The sequence below is a fragment of the Callithrix jacchus genome, chromosome 3 (assembly GCF_049354715.1).
Source record: "Callithrix jacchus isolate 240 chromosome 3, calJac240_pri, whole genome shotgun sequence".
NCBI classification, from domain to species: Eukaryota; Metazoa; Chordata; class Mammalia; order Primates; family Cebidae; genus Callithrix; species Callithrix jacchus.
In genome coordinates, this window is record NC_133504.1 from 89,762,231 (window position 1) to 89,781,542 (window position 19,312).

The following is a 19,312-nucleotide window of genomic DNA, read 5'->3' on the forward strand; positions in this document are numbered from 1 at the left end:
CTCTTACTATTGCTCTTTCTAAACTATGTTGATAAACAGATAAGTATCTGGTATGCAGGAAATTATCAAGAGAAATAAAATGAAAACAAATCAGTAAAAGGTGATTTGGTTATTTATGTGTAGTGGTCTTCATTTATACCTTCTTTCAATATAGAACAGTGATGGTTATATAAATTACCAGATAATGGAGTCTACCTAAGACCAAATTTCTAGGCCTGAGTTTATCCTAAACTTTATTGGCCAAGTCACTTAACCTTTGGGCGCCTTTACCTTCAGATTTTTTGTTGAACTAGAGATGATCTCTTACTGTCACTTTAAATTCTAAAGTTGCATTATTCTAGATGTTACACTAATTTTTATTTTTTAATAATAGGTCTTACTAGGTCTGAAACTACAGGCCTCAAGGCCAGTTTTGGATGCAACATAGCCATTTATTCACAACCAATCTTTTTTTGTTTGTTTGTTTTTTAAGCTAGTGTTGGCTTATGTTATATGATTAGTTATACACTAGTTATATTATTTCTATGATTTTCTCAGTACCAGTTTAAGTACTTACATAACTTGTCATTTTTGTCCAATAGGATTTGTTTAACCTGTTAAAGTATAATATAGAGAAAAGTTCCTAAATTATAAGTGTGTGCATAGGTCAATGAACTTTTACAGTGAGCACATCCTAATTACCAGTACCAGATACTGGATCAAGAAACAGCATTACCATTATTCCAGAAGCTCCTTGCAGTTGCCTCCCTCCAGGGGTCAGCCATTATCCTGACTTCTAACCTCATAGATTAGATTTTGAGCTATATAAATGGCATCTGGTAGTTGTGTAAAATCAAACATCTAGAAACATATATAGATTTACATTTATAAGTAGGTAAGTAATAAACATATATATCCATAAATCATTATGCTTTTGATCTTTTGGTTTGGGGCAGGTTTTTTTCTGTTTTTTGTTTTGTTTTTGGCTTCCCATGATGGTACATTTAAATTTCTTGAGATTTCCTACTGATAATGATTATATGAAAATCATATGCATTTATTATTGACTTATTACTTTTAAGTACATAGTCATAAAAGCATACTTATCTAAAATGAAACTTTTATTCTAGGTCCAGTGGCATTGCAGAGCACGAATGGTTGCAGGAGCCAACTTTTACATTGTTGGACGAGACCCTGCTGGCATGCCTCATCCAGAAACAGGGAAGGATCTTTATGAGCCAAGTCATGGTGCCAAAGTGCTGACAATGGCCCCTGGTTTAATCACTTTGGAAATAGTTCCCTTTCGAGTTGCGGCTTACAATAAGAAAAAGAAGCGTATGGACTATTATGACTCTGAACAGTAAGTCTTACACTCTCTGTACAAATCTTTGAAGTGTTTTGTCGTCTAAGCTGGTCCTAGGAATTTAGCTTACTGTCTAATCTCTACAACTGTACTGATGACAGGCTTTGTTTTACCCATGTCAGAGAAAGGTAAACTCAGAAAACTAATTTCTCAATATTCCAAGAATTAGAAGTAGAAATAAAACTTGAATCTTGTTTCACAGTTTCAGAAATTTTGTTGTAAAGTCTGTAAGGGCAGTATTGTGATTTCTCTGCTTACTACGTCTGCTGTAGCTTAGTGAACATAAGTAGTACGAGAACTCAGTGATGATTACTATGGTAAGCCAAGAGAGTCTATGTATAGAGAGAGAGTTTAGCTAATATTTGTGCAATCACTATGCGACCGGCATTGTCCTAATTATTTACAAGTACTAAATTATTTACAGGTTGAGTATCCCTTGTATGAAATGCTTAGGACCAGAAGTGTTTCTGATTTTGAATTCCTTCAGATTTAGGAATATTTGAATATTTGAATGAGATATCTTGGGGATGGGACCCAGTTCTAAACATGGAATTCATTTATGTTTTAAATATACTTTATACGTATAGCCTAGAGGTAATTTTATATAATATTTTACATAACTTTGTGCATGAAACAGAATTTGTGTACACTAAACCATCAGAAAGCAAAGGTGTCAGAGATGGGATTTTTCCACTTTTGTCTTGTTGATGCTCAAAAATTTTGAGATTTTGGAATATTTTGGATTGTGGATTGGGATGCTCAACGTATATTTTCCACAGTGATCTCTAAAGTAGATGCAGTTAGCTCCATTTTATAGTTGAGTAACCTGAGGCATACAAAGGCCGGATAACTTGTATGAGGTCACAGGACTAGTAAATGACAGCTAAGTAGCTGAGTCCCAGGCAGTCTGGTTACAGAGTCTGTGCTCTTAATCATTAACACCACAACTTTTGTCTTCAGAGATCTTAGGAAGAGCAAAAAACCCTAAGCTTTTAGTACAAATTATTGGTAGTATTGAACATTGAATTTGTCCGTTTTCACAATGCTATTAAAAGCAATGTGAGACTAGATAATTTGTACAGAAAAGAGGTTCAGTTGACTCACAGTTCTGTTTGACTGGGGAGGTGAAGGGGAAGCAAAGCACGTTTTACATGGCCACAGGAGAGAGAACAAAGCAGGGAAGTGCCACACTTTTAAATGGTCAGATCTCATGAGAACTCAATATCACGAGAACACCATGGGGGAAACTGCCCCCATGATCCAGTCACCTTCCAGTAGGTTCCTCCCCTGACATGTGGGGATTACAATTCAAGTTGAGATTTGGGTGGGGACACAGAGTCAAACTACATCAAACATATACAAGGGAACTTCAAAAAGTTTGTGGAAAAATGGAATTAAAACATAAGAATAAAAATGTAAACTTTATTTCTCAATATAAGCTCCATCAAGTTCGAGACACTTTTGTAAATTATGATACCAGTCATTTAATCTATTCCTGAAGAATGAGGGTGTCTGGAGACCTGGAGACTAGGGGTAAAAAAGAACTGAGGGTCCTGTGAATTTAACCGTGTCAATGTAATCTCTTTTGGTTGAAGAAAAATGGCTGCCCTTTAAAGATTTCTTAAGATTAGAAAATGAAAAGAAATCAGAAAGCCAAATTAGGACCTTAGAGGTGGATGCCTAATAATGTCCCATTGAAATTCTTGCAAAATTGCCCTTGTTGGATGAGAGGAATGAGCAGGAACATTGCCATGGTGGAGGACTTTCCGGTGAAGCTTTCCTGGGCATTTTTCTACTAAAGCTTTGGCTAACTTTCTCAAAACATTCTCATAATAAGCAGATGTTATTGTTCTTTGGCCCTCTAGAAAGTCAACAAGCAAAATGCCTTAAGCATTCCACAAAAATTGTTTCCATGACCTTTGCTGTTGACTGGTTCACTTTTGCTTGGCTGGACAGCTTCCACCTCTTGGTAGTCATTGCTTGGTTGTGCTTTATTTTCAGGATTGTACTCGTAAAGCCATGTTTTATCTCCTGCCTCAATTCTTAGAAGAAATGCTTCAGGATCTTGATCCTACTTGTTTAAAATTCCCATTGACAGCTTTTGTCTGTAGCTGATCTGGGTGTAGTGGTTTTGGCACCAGTCAAGTGGCAAGTTTGCTCAACTTTAATTTTACAGTCAGAATTGTGTAGGCCAAACCAATTTAGATGTCTTTGGTGTTGGCTTTTGTTTCTCCTGTTAATCATCGGTCTTCTTCAGTTAGGGCATGGACAAGATTAATTTCTTCCTTGAAAATTGATGTGGTCTGCCACTGTGGGCCTCATCTCCAACATCATTTTATCCCTTCTCAAAATGTAAACTGCTGATTTCTTTGGGACATTATCCCCATTAACTTTTCCTGAAGCATCAGTGATTTCACCATTCTTTTACCCAAACTTCACCATAAAGTTGATGTTTGTTCTTGCTTTAGTTTTAGCAGAATTCATATTGCCCTGATAGGGGCTCTTTTCAAACTGACATCTTATCTTTCTTAGTGCTTCAAACTAGATCCTGTTCAGACATGTTATAAAAGTTAGTGTGAATTTATTTTGGTGAAAAATTGAAATCCATGCATAGTTTTTTCCATAGTGAACATTTTCCAGGAATCTTTTGATGGCTCCTTGTATCTATGTACCTTTGGCTGACAAAATTATGTTACCTTTCATCTATAGGTAGTACAGTCTGTAAGTTTAAAGTGGTAGTGTGAAGCTGTAAACTCTGAAGTTATGGGTTCTAGCCCTGTTCTTGCTACATGGCTTGAGAGTTCTGTCTTCTCTTGTTTCCTTGTCTCTGGAATAATGGCAGTGGACAAGATGATTCCCTCTTAGCTCAAAATGTGTAGCCCTTTGCATGATATATAGCACCTGGTTATTTTTACACCTTAGTAGGTACTTGTACATATGAATTGTTGTGTGCTTGACCTTTACTTAGTATACCTGCTTTTTTAGTACAAATCACAATCCACATTCAGCAAGCAAACAGATAATTCAACAAGCAAAACAGATTTTTTTAATTTACATTTTTACCAGTGTCAGCTCTACTGACATGCATTAATTGGAAATTGACTATGGCCTAGTAACCTTTAATCTGAAAGCTGCCATGCTTTGCCATGATACTTCATAGTTGGTTCCCCATTTAGGAATAATGCAGCTCTGACCCTGTGTCCTCTTCTGTATGGCTCATTTTGTGATAATAGGGGCAGAAGATAGAAATAAACCTTTAAAAAATTAAAACAACATTCTCTTGTTTCTAAAATGGACATGAAGTTTGTTGTCACTTGATTTATTGGAAATAAATGATAAGTTGTTTGGAGAAGGAAATACTATTATTACCAGTGGATATTGGGGAATGTGTGGTTTCTCTTTAATGACAGAAATAATTCTGGAGACAATACACACTTTTAGATGATAAACTTTTCTGAGAGATGAACTGTAGCTAAAATATAGGAAAGTCTTGTTAGAGTAAATGAACAGAAAGGCTTTCATAACTGGGGTAGGCAAGTGTAAAAGGACTCCTGACTGTTCCCTATATAATTCAAGACAGGAGCTATTCTAGTTTGTATTTTCTGAAGATCTGAAATGTGGCCCAGATTCTAGTATACTTGTGAACCACACCAAAAGAAAAATTGCAGCACACTAGAACATTTTTACCCTTGTACAGAATTAGGTTTGTCAACATTTAGATATAGTTCTAAATCATGTGGGTTTTTTTTTGCCTTTAAAAGAAATATGTATCTATATGTATGTATGTGTATACATACTTATATATATACCCTTAGTACAATTTCACTGTCTAAAAAGTGCAACTGTAAAAGCGGTGTGCTGAGAGTTGGTTGTAAAAGGGCTTTTCTACCAAAAGGATGCCTTAAAATTTTTTTAAGAAAAGAAAGAAAAAAATTGTAGTTAACTTTGAACTGTTTTACCACAAAAGGTGATTGAAACTTTAAAATGTAAATTGATTATTAAAAGAAGTAAAAAACTTTCGGTACAGTTCTGCCCTTTTATAGCAGGCCATTGTCAAAAATTCTAATTTACTTAGTCTGGGGAGAAGCCTTATACATTTGTAATTCTTTTAAAAGCTCCCCACCCTAAAACCACTAAAAAAGGGTAGCAGTGCCTTCCTATGGATCTATAAAACACACAATGTCAGGTGAAATGCTGGGCCCAGCAACCTTTTGCTTCTCACCTGGCGTGAGATTTATTTTTTCTGTTTGTATGCAAGTAATTATGAACATACTTTTGTTCTGAAAGTTAGGAAAAACTTCCTTAAGTTGCTAATACAATGGCAAGGGAGAGCAAGGAGAATGAAATAAAATTACTTTGCTAGTGGCTAAATGCTTAAAACTTAGGTGAATTTCCATTTTGATGAGTTATGAAAACAAAACCAAACTAAAAAGAACTGAGCTTTTCTTTTACACTTCTTGTGCCGAAATGTTTCATTACTGTGGTCTCTTTGCATGATCAGCTGGTTTAATCATACACAGGACCCTAAACCCCATCTGTATGTAGTTGACTGATGTGCTGGTAAGCCTTTGATAACTTTGATGTTTGGTTAAATCTGTGTAGTATTGCTTTAAGTCTCTCTTTTAATCATTCAAAAGCTAAATAATTACATCAGTTCTCATAAGATTTTCCAAAGATGAATTCTATATTCGTTGCATGAGTGGCTCATTTTCTTGGAATTTTTTGGGGGTTACCAAATCTTAATAAGTAATAACTGGGGAAGCTTTAAAACTGCCTTAGTTTTCTAACTTTTTGTGTTTGTGTTCAAAAATAATTAAGTTGATGGTAATATGTTGGAAAGTGATTAAAATTTTGTGGAAAGGCGATGGGCTTTGATGTAGTGAGAAAACAGTTATTAATTATGCACAGATGAGGTTGTCTTTTGTCTGATTAATGGATATTACTCAGTGCCAGCTTTTATGTAATTAATGATTTTTTTTTTTTTTTTTTGCTTCTTATTTGATTAAATACCAGTATCAGGCAAAGCTTAGGAGAAAAGAAACAAACTTCATGAAGATTTCAGGCAAAACATTATTGATAGGAATTATAATAAATCATCTGTTTATACTTTGAAAGTTAAGGAGGTTCAAAGTAGCCATAATAGGCACTAAAGGAAATTTAGTTTTAGGACTATGAGATTAAAGTCCATTTGTTCAGATATTGCAATTAAACTTTTAGAGGTAATTCAATTATCTTGTTTGTATTTTTTTTCCTCTTTTATAAAGTAAGTCTTTGCATTAGGGTAGATAGATACAGAATTATTCAGATTAGTGAAATAACTCAAAAAGAAGGCAGAGTATACAAGAGTGAGAGTGCCTTGTGGAAATGGGTAAATGAATGGGTAGGTGGACAGAAATGTTTGCTGTCTGGTTATTTCCACATTTTCATCATTAGAGGATTTCTTTCATGTTTTTGATGCCAGAGTATACTCTAAACCGTTTACTATTAGTGTCTTTTTTTTTTTTTGAGTCAGAGTCTTACTCTGCGTCAGGCTGGAATTCAGTGGCACGATCTTGGCTCACTACAACCTCCACCTCCCAGGTTCAGGCGATTCTCCTGCCTCTGCCTTCCAAATAGCTGGGACTACAGGCATGTGCCACCATGCCCAGCTAATTTTTTTTTTTTTAAATAGAGACAAGGTTTCACCATATTGGCCAGGATGGTCTCAATCTCTTGACCTTGTGATTTACCTGCCTTGAGCTCCCAAAATGCTGGGATTAGAGGTGTCAGCCACTGCGCCTGGCCTATTGGTGTCATTTTTAAAAAACACCCTAACTGTAGGCATCCTTCAAGGGTTTTTCAGATATACTTTCCATAGGAGAGCTCATCTGTTCCTGCAGTTCCTGTGGGGGTGATTTTTAAACCTGTACCTCAGTGTTTCCCAGTTGTATTAGTTTTTGTTGTTGCATAACAAAGCACCATTTAATAACAGCCATTTATTACCTCATGCATGGTTCTTTAGGTCAGAAGACTGGATGTGCTTGACAGGGTTCTCTGGGCAGGCTGGGTTTGTATCTGAAGGCTCTGAAAAGAATGTACTCTCAAGTTGAACCTTGTTATTAGTGGAGTTCAGTTCCTTCTAGTTACAGAACTGAAGTTCTCGTCTTCTTAATGACTATTGGCTGAGGATTGCTTTCTGCTCCTAGACAGCCCTCCATCTATTCTGGAGGCCCTCCATCTCAGCAATAGAACCTCCCTCATGTTGCATCCCTGTCATGCCTCAGATCTCTCTAACTTCCCTTCTGCTACAAGACAGGAAAATTTGAGTGGTTAACTTAGGGCCACCCAGATAATTTTGCTATTTTAAGGTCAGCTGATGAAAATGTTAATTGTATCTGCAAAATCTCTTTTGCCATGTGTTAACATAGTGTGGTAATAACACCAGGGAGCAAAGGTCATTGGGGCCATGTTAGAAATCTGCCTCTCACACTAGTGAACATTTCTGCATAGATTTCTTGCTTCTTCTATTTCTTTCTAAATTTATTTCTTTACCTTTACCCTCATAATATCCCCAAATTTTACATATCTTTAGTTACTTCTTATTCTCACTATATAGAAACTTAAAGTCCTTTATCCTTTTCCTTCACTCATTGTAGCCAGGTCTTATCAAGTTTACGAGTGAAATGTGTGAATTTTTTCCTTTCCCTTTCTTGCCACAATCTTTGTAATACACAAGTATTTGTTAGAGTATTGGGAAACGGTCTTTTCTGTTACTTCATAAAATGCTTTGTTTTTATTAATTTTGATAAAAACAAAATTAATACATTTAGAGTCTGACTATAACTGCATGAATTTACCAATTAGTCTCATCCTGTATTTGTCAATTTTGCATTTATTTTATTGCTTTATGGTCATTAATAGATAAAACCTAATATAAACTCTGTTATATTGTCTTCTAGTGTGCATTTGAATCATAATTATGTATAGTATAACCTATAGTATATATATATTTTTGAAAATGAAATTATATATTTTATATATACTGGATCTTGTATTGAGGTCAATATACTCTATTGAAATTAGTACAAAATTTTGACTTTCCTCGGCATTATTCATTTATTAACTTCTTATGGAGCCTTTACTATTTGCAAGCCATTGCTAGATTGTAGGCACTATATATGGAAACAGGCAGATATTGTCGTTGCCCTCATGGAACTTAAATTCTAGGAAAGAAGACAGATAGTAAACCACTGACAATACAATTAACGGTGCTAAGTACTTGGCAGAAGACTGTGGAAAACTGAGCACTTGCTTGACCAAGTCTCAGGTATCGGGGATAGATTCCTGGAGCAAGTGATGTTTGCTCTGAGCTCCAAAAGATGATTGGCACTCCTTTGGTGAAGAAGGGAATAATAGTATTCTGGACAAAAGGATCCGTGCATGTCAAGGTCCTGGGTGACATAGAGGGTTGAACAAAATGAGGTAGAACAGAGTCAAAGGGCGTTGATGAGATACTCAGGGGCCAGATAAAACAGTTCTTGAAAGGCAGGAGCTGGAGTTGATAAGAACTTTTTAAAAGATGGTGGTGTAACTGCGAATTAGTTATATAAAATTCAGGTTTCTGGCAAAAAGGTAGGTTAGATTTACAGACTGCCTTTCTGAAGAAACTAAAAATGCTAGATTAAATATTTTCATAAAAGTATTATGGATCTGACAAGATGATGATAGGAACTGTGAGGCCAAAACTAGTAAGTGAATGCTAAAACTTCAGATAAGCTGAGTGTTGAAGTTGCTTTTGCCCTGGTAAACCTAACAAACTTGAGAGTATCGATTTTCAATGCCGCATCATGTAGGTGGAAACAGAAAATACAACTCTGCTCCTGATCAAGGTGGAGAGCCTAACAGGAGAAACTCCCATGCAGTTGAGACACCCTCCCACCTTAAGTATAAGGGAGAGCCTGAAGTGAACCCAGTTCCTTCTCCTGTTGTAGGAGACTGTGAGCAGTACATTGTGCTTAAGCTAGAAAGTTGGAAGCTCTGCCCAGATGGGCCAAACGTACATTACCTGGGTGATACTAAAACAAAAAACCCTCAAGCCATACAATTAGTTTTAGGTGGTTCTTGACTAGGCATTCCTCTAAGCATTCAGCAGAAGTGAACATAAACTCTTTCTAGAGCATCACATCAGCATCCTAGGCCTCAACTTACTCCTATAAATACTTGTATATACTTAATGAACAGTTTTAGTCAAAAATAACAAAGGATACAAAGAAACAAATAACCATAACAAGAAAAAAATGGAAACTGTAGTCAGCAGAAGCAGACCTACAGAGACTTCGCATGTTAGAATTACCAGATATAGATTACAAAATCACTATACTTGTAGTGTTTGTAAAACCAAGGAGAAGTGTGAAACTACCCACATGGAACATAAAAATTATAAAAGTGACTTAGGAGTTTAGAAAACAGAAAGAAAGGGAAGTCAGTGTATAGGTGTGTGTCAATATCATGTGGGTGGGTTGCACTGGGAGGATTGGAGGAAGTGGTTTGACTTCAAGACATCTTCAGAAGGCATAGTCAGTAGAACTTGGAGTATAATTGTTATTAAAAAAAAGGCTGTTTTCTTTTTTTTAATCAAATACATCTACTCACCTCCCCCATTTCAAAGCAAACAAAACAAAACCAATTTAGTTCATTATCCTCCTTTGCAATTCCATGGGTAATAGGCAGGAAGTTTTAATGGAAAGAACTGTTGATGTAAAGGTGTGATGGAATGAGTGAAGGGTTTGTGTTTCACACACCATTATTATTGTGTACAATTTTAAGTTTTCTGTGACAGCAAATTTTTTGATTCTGAAAGTGTTCTGATCACAAGATTCTGCTTCTACATTTCATAAAGCAGTTAATAAACAAAAGATTTTGTGTATTTTGCTCCCTTTAGAATATTTTATCTAACAATAGAAGATGATAGTTTTCTCCCTAGTTCTTATGGTAAGCTTTCTTTAATCAGTAATGAAACACATGACTTGGACATGTGCATTATTTGTTTTATCCTTTCATAAACCCTTGTTTTGAAACCATTCTAGAGAGGTCAGACACTTACATTTTCTAGAAATAAAATAGAAGTGATTGTTTCCCTTAATGGTTAATACTAGGAATGATAGATAAGACACCATTATTACAGTATTTTTGTTATAAAACCCATCAATACCCATATGCTGCTTTTAATCAACTACAGTATCTGGGAGAAAGAAGGGCAGGGGAAGGGGAGATAGGCATAGAGCAGAAAACAGCAATTGAAGGCAGAGCAGTACTCTTGGGCTTCGGCCCCAGTGTAGAATTCTTGTGAGCTGGAATTGACTGCATGGAAGACATATTTTATTAATGCCAGAAAACCAAAGTAGCTTTGAACCCAGAGAAAGACAGAGGTCATTTTCTCTCTCTCAAACGCCCTTAATAGATTTGACCACTCTTGTAGGGTATCAGTACTAGAGAAAAAATAGAAAGAGCAAATAAGACAGTTCCTGAAAGAATATTTTCCCTAGTGCGTAGGTAGAGTGGTCCAGGTCTCCCCATTGAGTAGTACGCGTGCTCTTGATGTCCTCCCGTGGATGGAAAATAGGTCACAGTCATTTCTACTCACTCTTTAAAAACCTCTCTTCCTGGAAAGTTTCTTCTTTGTGGATAAGTGGAGTGCCCTGATTTGGATACATTCTTGGGTGAATAAGGGGTAAATGGATGGAATAAGTGCCCCCTAAGAGGTCACCCAATTGAAAATACGTTTGAGAAAAATTACGAGAGCATTTAAAAAGAGAAAATTAACATGTCACCACCAATATTTTTTGCATGTTTATTCTCTCTTTATACATTCATTTAACACAGTTGAGTTTACAATATAATAGCATTTTATGTCCTGCTTTTTAATTTACTTACTTTTCATGAGCATCATTCCATGCTACTAGAAGTTCTTTGCAATCATTTTAATGGCTCTTTTTCAGTATCTGGTATGATGCTATGCGGTACGTCTCACTGGTTGTAGTTGAATAAAGAAGTTTATGAAGGCTCACCCTGCTCTGGAAGAAGCTTCCTCACAGCACACTCGTGTCCTTAGGTATCATTGAGGGCTGGTAGCATTCGTCTCCTTGTCCCATCTCTTTCCACTCCTTTTAAAAACATAGAAGTTTTTCTGTATCTGTACCATAACCTGGCCATGATGATGTCTTACGCTATAGATCTGAGCTGTGAGCAGTCATTGACCTTCTTTCTTACTGTGAAGAGGTCTAGGAGGAAATAACTGTTAAGCTATATGCCTTACAAAGTGATGTTTTGTTCTGTTACCTACTTTTCTTTTTCCTGTGACTTTGACATCTCTTTTTTTCTTTTCTGCTCCTTTAGGGTAACGGTAAAATTTACATTTTATAAAATTGTCAACCCAAGCTTGCTTTCTTATTAGCATACTCGTTATCAGGGTTTCTCAATCTCAGGAGTATTGGCCTTTTGGGCCAGATAAATCTTTGTTCTGGAGAGGCTGTCCTGTGCATTATACGATGTTTGCCCTGGGCAGGGGAAGAGGATGGCAAAAATCATCTCTGTTGAGAAATTGAGTTGATTTTGCAGCACACTTTAGGACAATCCTGGAAGTTCATTATTTGACAATATTAATAGGTACTGTACTCTAGCCTTTATTTAAAAGACTGGAGTGCTGGGAGGAAAACATGACAAATGAATGACTTTTATTAATTAGATTTTAGATAATTTAGTTTTTCTTGTCTTTCAGTTGGTCATGGTCTTTGGTTTGAAAACAAAAATTGTTGAATTTGTCATGTATGATGTCAAACAACACTTTTTAGTTCTTGAAAAGAAAGCCATAAATGTTTATCTGATTTTGAAGAGAATTTTTAACCCCAGTCTTAAGAATGCTTAGTGTTTTGATGTACTATGTTTGATGTAACCTCCTTTCAAGTTAGAATAAAAAGTTAATTAGGCTCAAAATAGATCACTTATAAGTTACCACTATGATTTTCAGTTCTATCAAAGAAGAAATTTTCTTTTGCTTCTCTGAATTTCTTGTTGCCTATTTAACACTTTTAAAAAGCTGGTCTAATTGAATATGAACTTTCAAAAGAGACACTTAAAGGACCATCTGCAGACCCCAGCTCTTGTCCGTATGAACAACTAGTGGCCCTTATGGTCATGTACGTGGAGTGAGAAACAGCAGATGGCTGTAAAGATTTAAAATCTTCAACAAGTGGCCGAGAGTCATTTCTGCTTTGGAGTTAGTCAAGATGCTGGCCACATGTGGTTAGTATGTTATGAAGGGTTTCACATTCTCTGCTCATTTGGGGCATTTCCTCCCTCCTTGCTGTTATAACCTCTTCTCTCTCTCTTTTTTTTAAGAGCTAGCATTCTGTCTGCTGTAGATTAGAAGAATCTGTAACCAAGTGGTTTTGAGAAGGAAGAAAGCAAACATACTTGTATTTCTTTTTCCAGGTGCCATGGAAAATTGGTTAATTAGTGTAATGAAATGGCCCTAATTAGAATTTATTTGTAGTGAAAACCCAAAGTCCCTTATTTAGTAGCCTTTCCTGCTACTGACACATTCCTGATTGATTACTTGTAGGTAAAGTTCAGAGATAATTTTAGCTCATTCCAGAAATTCTCCAGTTTTTTTGATTTAATTATTTCTGTAAAATAATGCCCATTTAAAGATGTACTTGTAAAAAATATGATTTGATTATGGTGACTCTTGTGTTGACTCCTTGAACCTAGATTCTGATAAAAAGTTAAAATCCTTATGTGACAGAGATAGAAATATAAGTATAAGGCAGAGGAAAATGTGTTTTCCGAAGCCAGGGTGGAGTGGAACCACCACCATGTGGAAGCGGAAACTCCCATTTCGTGTGATGAAGAAATGCTTATGGCATGCAGGGCAGATGGAGTGTGAATTAGCTTCAGGAAAAGAGGTGCCCAGGGACCTTGGTTTAAAATTGCAATTTCAGAAGGAATGCAAGCAAACTTCTGGATTTCAGACAGTTTGGCATTCTGGGGAAAGAAAGGACTTTAATTGGTCTAGCGTTTTTCCTTTAATCAAAAAGTTAGGCAGAGCCATTCTGCAAGCTGCTCTCTTCTTTTTCATTGCCTTCAAGAACAAGCACTTTATGCAACTGATAGGTTTTTCCTTTTTGAAACCAGAGTTTAAAATTAACATGACCAGAAAGCTCTAGCATCATAAGTTTTCACAATGAAGCTTATTTAGGGAGCTGATTAGGTGGACCTCCTAAGGAACTGAAACACATTCAGGTCACTATTTTGTCAAATTATTCTTGACCAAACAAGTTTTTAATTTTACATCTGGTTGGAGCAAGCATTTTTAGACATAGTTGGAAAGCTATCTGGACACTTCTATAGCTACTCAATTCCCTTGACTTCCTGTCGAGGCTCTGCTCACTAAGCCTTGTCCTGAGATATAACCTCTCTGGCCTGGAGGTAAAGTCAACTAACTGCATTGATGGATTATTTTCTATATTCATTTGCACGCGGATTCTCCTTACCCTCACAAGGCAACTTGACATCTTTAGTGAGAAAATTGAAACCATCTTGCCTTAACCACCATTTCTAACACAAATCATTTCTCTGTCTCTCACTCCACCCTCACACCATCTCTTTCCTCATTTTATCAGCCGGACTTGCCTCCTTGTCAAAGCCCCTCTCCTTGTGTCATCATCCTGGGCTTCCTTCTCCATTCTATATTTTCTCTTGTTTCCTCTTCTCGCAGTCATCCTTCTCCCCTTTCTCGTTCTTGCCACGTATTTTCTTCTGCCTATATAACTTGTTAAGCCGTCTCTCTTTTCTTTAAAAAGAAAAATCACATCTGAACTCCACTGTGTATCTCTGTCATTTCACCGCTCCATCTCTTTCCTCATCTATTAAAACGCTTCTATTAGGAAGATTTCAATTCTGATTTGTAAATTCAGCATTTTGTTCCCCCCTGTGGTCATCTTCCTAAGCCCTCTGTGGCCTTACCATTTATGTTTCCCTTCTTCCATGACTCCATATAATCATCTTGGTTCTCTTTCTACCTCTGACAAATGTATTATTTCCCTTTTGCTGAGTTTTCTTTCTTTGGAGAGCTTCTCCATTTTCTTGGAGAGTTTTTATTTTAGTTTTGATAAACTTACAAGTTATTTCTAATTATAGCTCTCTTGATTGTTTTCGAAATCTCTTCTCTCATAGTGTTGCTTATTTTTCTAGGTTCATTTCACATGCAGTAACTTTTTCTCCCCTTAGGTCGTAGTCATTTACGTAATAGAAAGATGATGGTTTACTCTGTGTATAAACTGTAGTAACCAGCCCATCTGCATGGGCCAGTATATCATGGGCTACTTGACACTTCTTGCACATTGACTATGATAGAGGTGGGTGATACGCCATACATTTATAAACTCTCAGAATCAAACTGTCTTATTTTGAAGGAATATCTATTAACCTTTCCTTTTTATCCATCATCTTTAATAATTTGTTACAGACATGTAAAATATGTTTTACCCTAGAAAGATGAGAGTTGAAATCTTGAGTTGAATGTGTATGTCTATCTTCTTGTCTTTCTGGTAATGCAGGGAATAGGAAGAACAGACAGGATGACTAGGGGAGGTTGTGACACATCTGAATTAAATTAGTAGTACCTTTCTCCTTAACAGTTAGAAATGACATTATAAAACACACTGATTTTTCTTGTGACTGATGAAATGAGTCACACTAGTTTATATTCATATCATGTATGTATAGCATTCAAGAATAAAACTCTTAGACATGTTTCAAAGGGGAGATGGAGCATTTTTTAAAATCCTGGTTCTTCACTGGGAAGTTGGAAAGGCCAGAATTGGAGCCAGAAGTGAATCTAAGAGGCAGAACTAGACCAGGGACCAAGTGTCAAGTTGTTGTAAGAACTGACAGTAGTGGTCAGGCCAGGGGGTAGGTCAGGTATAGGAGATGCTTGGAAGCTGGAGAGAAAAAACAAAACAAAACAAAAAACACCAAGCCCAGGCCTCATATAAGCCCTGAGAGTAGCTGAGTGATTGAGTACAAAGATAACAAACGTCAAACGAGAAGCCAGAAGCTTGATACACCACCTAGATGGCTAAGGAAATCATGATACTTCTTTCTTGTTCTAGAACCCACCCTAATGAGTGGATAGCCCACAAGCCCATAGCTAGACTCAGTGACGAGTGCTAAGGAAGATGGTGGGAAGCTGACTAGTGTGGAGGTGAATGATGTCAGAGAGAAGATAGATCTGAAAAGGATTATTGATGAGATCATTATGAAGGGCATGCTGAAACTTCTAATATTAATAGTCCAGATTAAGATAAAAGGGAATGTGGAAGTAGCTCAGACTTTAGTAACTGATACTTCTTATATTATATATTTATGTATTCACTTATTTATATCAACATTCCTATCCCATCTTAATGCACGTTAGTTTTTTTTGTCCTTATGTCCCCTGTCACCCATGTCTACAACCCATTTCTTAATTTGTTACATTTGAATAAAACATTGCCTTTCAAAAACCAAAGAAGTAGCACAAATTGACCATAATATTCAGTAAGATTTAATTCCCCTTTTTGCCACAGTATAAAGATTAGTCACTCATTGAGGGCTATGAATAGTTCTATATTGAACCAATACATTTTCCTATACATATACCTATTTATCCTTTCATATTTTACCAAATATTTACTGAGCTCCTAGTTAGATAATAAACTACCTGGTCACTGGTCAGTTAATATTTATTGAATATATTTGGTGTCCCTAGCGCCATTCAGATATAGTTTTTACTGCTAATGTCTGTCATTTGTGTGTGTGTTAATAGCCATTATAATTATTGGGGGGCCAGAATGGTCACTTTCTGATAGAGATTTTTAAAATAAGTTTTTACTTATTATAAAATTGATAATTGATATTTTTATTTGATTTTGATAATGATAATTGATTAAATGATCATTGTAGAAAACTGCAGAAAACATGAACAAAATAAAAAGCACTCGTAAGACCACTTCCTAGAAATAACCACTGTTAACATTTGGACATATTTCTTTTTTTTAAAACCCCAATAGTGACTACATAGGACATACTTCTTTATGTGCGCACTCTTATGTATACACACACACACACTCTCTCTCTCTCTGTGTGTGTGTGTGTGTGTGTGTCTCTCTCTCTCTCTCTCTCTCTCTCTGTCTCTCTGTCTCTTTCTCTGCATTTTCTCAAAATAGCAGTGATATTTCTCTGACTTCATGCTGGATGGCTTAGATGACAAACATTTATTTCTCACAGTTCTAGAGGTTGGGAAGTCCAAGATCAAGGTTCCAGCAGAGGCAGTGTCTAGTGAGGACCCTTTTTCCTGGTTGTGGATGGCTGCCTTTCTGCTCTATCCTCACTTAGAGAAAAGAGCAAGAATTTCCTGTTTCTTTCTTTTCTTATAAGGGGATGAATCCCGTCACGGGGGCCCACTCTTTTGGCCTCATTTAATTACTTCCCTAATGTTCCACCTTCAGATATTATCACTTTGGAAATGAGGCCTTCAGCATATGAAGCCCTAATATTGTTAAAGGGGGGATACAAAAATTGAATTCATAGCAGTGTTTGCATATAGTTTTGTGTTCTGGTTATTTTATTTATTATTAATCACATCATGAGCATCTTATCCCATCCTTACTTTAATGACTCTGTAATATTCTACTCAATCCTGAGTAGAAACCAGAGTTTAAAATTTATATGACTCAGTTCTGAGTAGAATATTACATAGGATCTTATTTTGGATCTTTTGGCCTTTAGGTTATTTATAGTATTTTGCAGTCAAAAAATGACTTTCAGATAGCTGTCTTAAGCATATTTGTCTGCCTCTAATTATTTTCTTCTAGGTTTGTAGAAGTGTGATTAATAGTTAAAACATACTTGGCATACCTCCAGAAGCCAGGGCCACTTGGTAGTTTATGATTGCGCTGGGTTCTCAGGGTTAACTCTATAAACAATGAAGAGAAGAGGGACAGAACTGCCAACTAGAAGTAAACAGCCTTGTGATCTGGTGACCTGAGTGACTCTGAATGCTTGTTAAGAACTAGCTGGCCGTCTAAGTTGGTTCCCATGTTTGAGAGAAGAGCATCAATTTATGATAAGTAATATATGCCATAGCTATGTGTGCTCTGTGCTTAGTGCTTAGAGGGCTTTTGTGTGTTTTTGTATGTGTGAAGATGAGAAAAACTGTCAGTACTAACTCTATAGTGTCTTGTTAATGAAATAGTATTGACTATTGCTACTTACTTGCTGTTCTAAAAAAGAAACATTCAATTTTGCACTTAATATTTCAGTTATGCATTTAGCCTTTCAGGTTGAAACTTCCTTAAAAGTTTTCAATTTGTGCTAGCTAAATTAGATTGAGTGCTTTCTTAAAAAAAAAAAAAATCCAGTCCTAGATTAGTGGTTGCCAGGAGCTGGGGAGGAGAGGGCAGAGAGGTGATATGGGTATGACTATAAAAGGAAAACCCCTGGGAATGGGCATGGTTTTGGAAGTGTTCTGTAACTTCACTGTGGCAGCTCCATGAACCTGCACATGTGATAAAGTAGTATAGTATTAAGTAATACTATACAAGAGAAATGAGCACAAGTAAAACTAGGAAAGTCTGAGTTAGATTGGTAGATTGTTTCCACGTTGATATCCTGGCTATGATATGCTGTAGTTTTGCAAGATGTTACCTTTTGGAGGAAACTGGATAAGGGTATAATGGTGACTGGCTGTATTATTTCTTACAATTTCTGTGACTCTACAATGGTCTTAATAAAAATTTATGATAAGTAATACCATGATTAATACGGATTTCTTTTCTGGCTCTAAAAATGGTAATATTCAATAGTGGTGTTTTTTGTTCAATGACATATTTGAAATCAGATATATATTCACAAGTACTATGTTCAGTTTTCTTTTTTTAAAATCTCACTAAATTATGAAATTAATTTTCTTTTTTTCCTCTCCTTTAGCCATGAAGACTTTGAATTTATTTCAGGAACACGAATGCGCAAACTTGCCCGAGAATGCCAGAAACCACCTGAAGGTTTCATGGCTCCCAAGGCTTGGACTGTGCTGATGGAATACTACAAATCTTTGGAGAAAGCTTAGGCTGTTAACCCAGTCACTCCACTTTTGACACATTACTAGTAACGAGGGGACCACATAGTCTCAGTTGGCATTTTTTGTGGTGTCTGTCTTGATATGCTTCCTAAAAACTGACCATTTTCTTGCTTCAGTTTTGGTCTTAATAAATTTTGTTTTGAAGGAGTATATATAACACACTGATGGTTTTAATGTATCTTTTCCACTTATAGTTCTATTCCTATAATACAATTTTAAAGTTTTGTCTTTTTATATTATATTTATGCTTCTGTCTCATTATGTTTTCAAGCTGTTACATTAGTTGTAACCAGTAGTACACACATTGAATCTTGCTTTTTTCCTTTAGAAAAAAGAAAAAAATTACCAAACAATAAACTTGGCTAGACCTTGTTTTGGGAATTTTACGAGACATCTGTAGCAATTAGACTTTTTTTCTACATTGAAAATAGAAACTGCTTCCTTTTTTCTTTCTAGTCAGCTATTGATCTTTTCAGCTGTTATAATCTAAAGTATTCTTATGATCTGTGTAAGCTCTAAATGAACTTCTTTACTCAATAAAATTAATTTTTTGGCTTCTTATTTATGTGATACATTTTATATTGCTTTGTTTCCACATACCCTTTCCTCCTTGTGAAAAAGTTTCTAATGGAAGAGGGAAAATGCAGCCATCTTTTATTACTGGAATCCAATACTTAGTTTCTTACACTGTATTACAATGAAATCTTTGATAGCAGGAACCTATGTTCCATCATGTTTAAGTGGGAAAATAATAAGGCATTCTTAGTCCATCTCAAAAGAAGTTTCTTCAAATAATTTTTTTAATATGCATA

At 36.0% G+C, this 19,312-nt stretch overlaps 1 protein-coding gene across 2 annotated transcripts in view; it reads left to right on the forward strand.

Annotated features, from left to right (window-relative positions):
* The window catches only part of PAPSS1 (3'-phosphoadenosine 5'-phosphosulfate synthase 1), a 105,429-nt gene extending 86,368 nt beyond the window's left edge, over positions 1-19,061 (forward strand). For both annotated transcript variants that reach the window (XM_035293174.3, XM_035293175.3), the window contains exons 11-12: positions 1,110-1,339; positions 18,350-19,061. In XM_035293174.3, coding sequence (XP_035149065.1) covers positions 1,110-1,339; positions 18,350-18,488 — 369 coding nt within the window. In that variant the 3' untranslated portion in view covers positions 18,489-19,061. The remainder of the gene's footprint in view (positions 1-1,109; positions 1,340-18,349) is intronic.
* Positions 19,062-19,312: the final 251 nt, after the last annotated feature.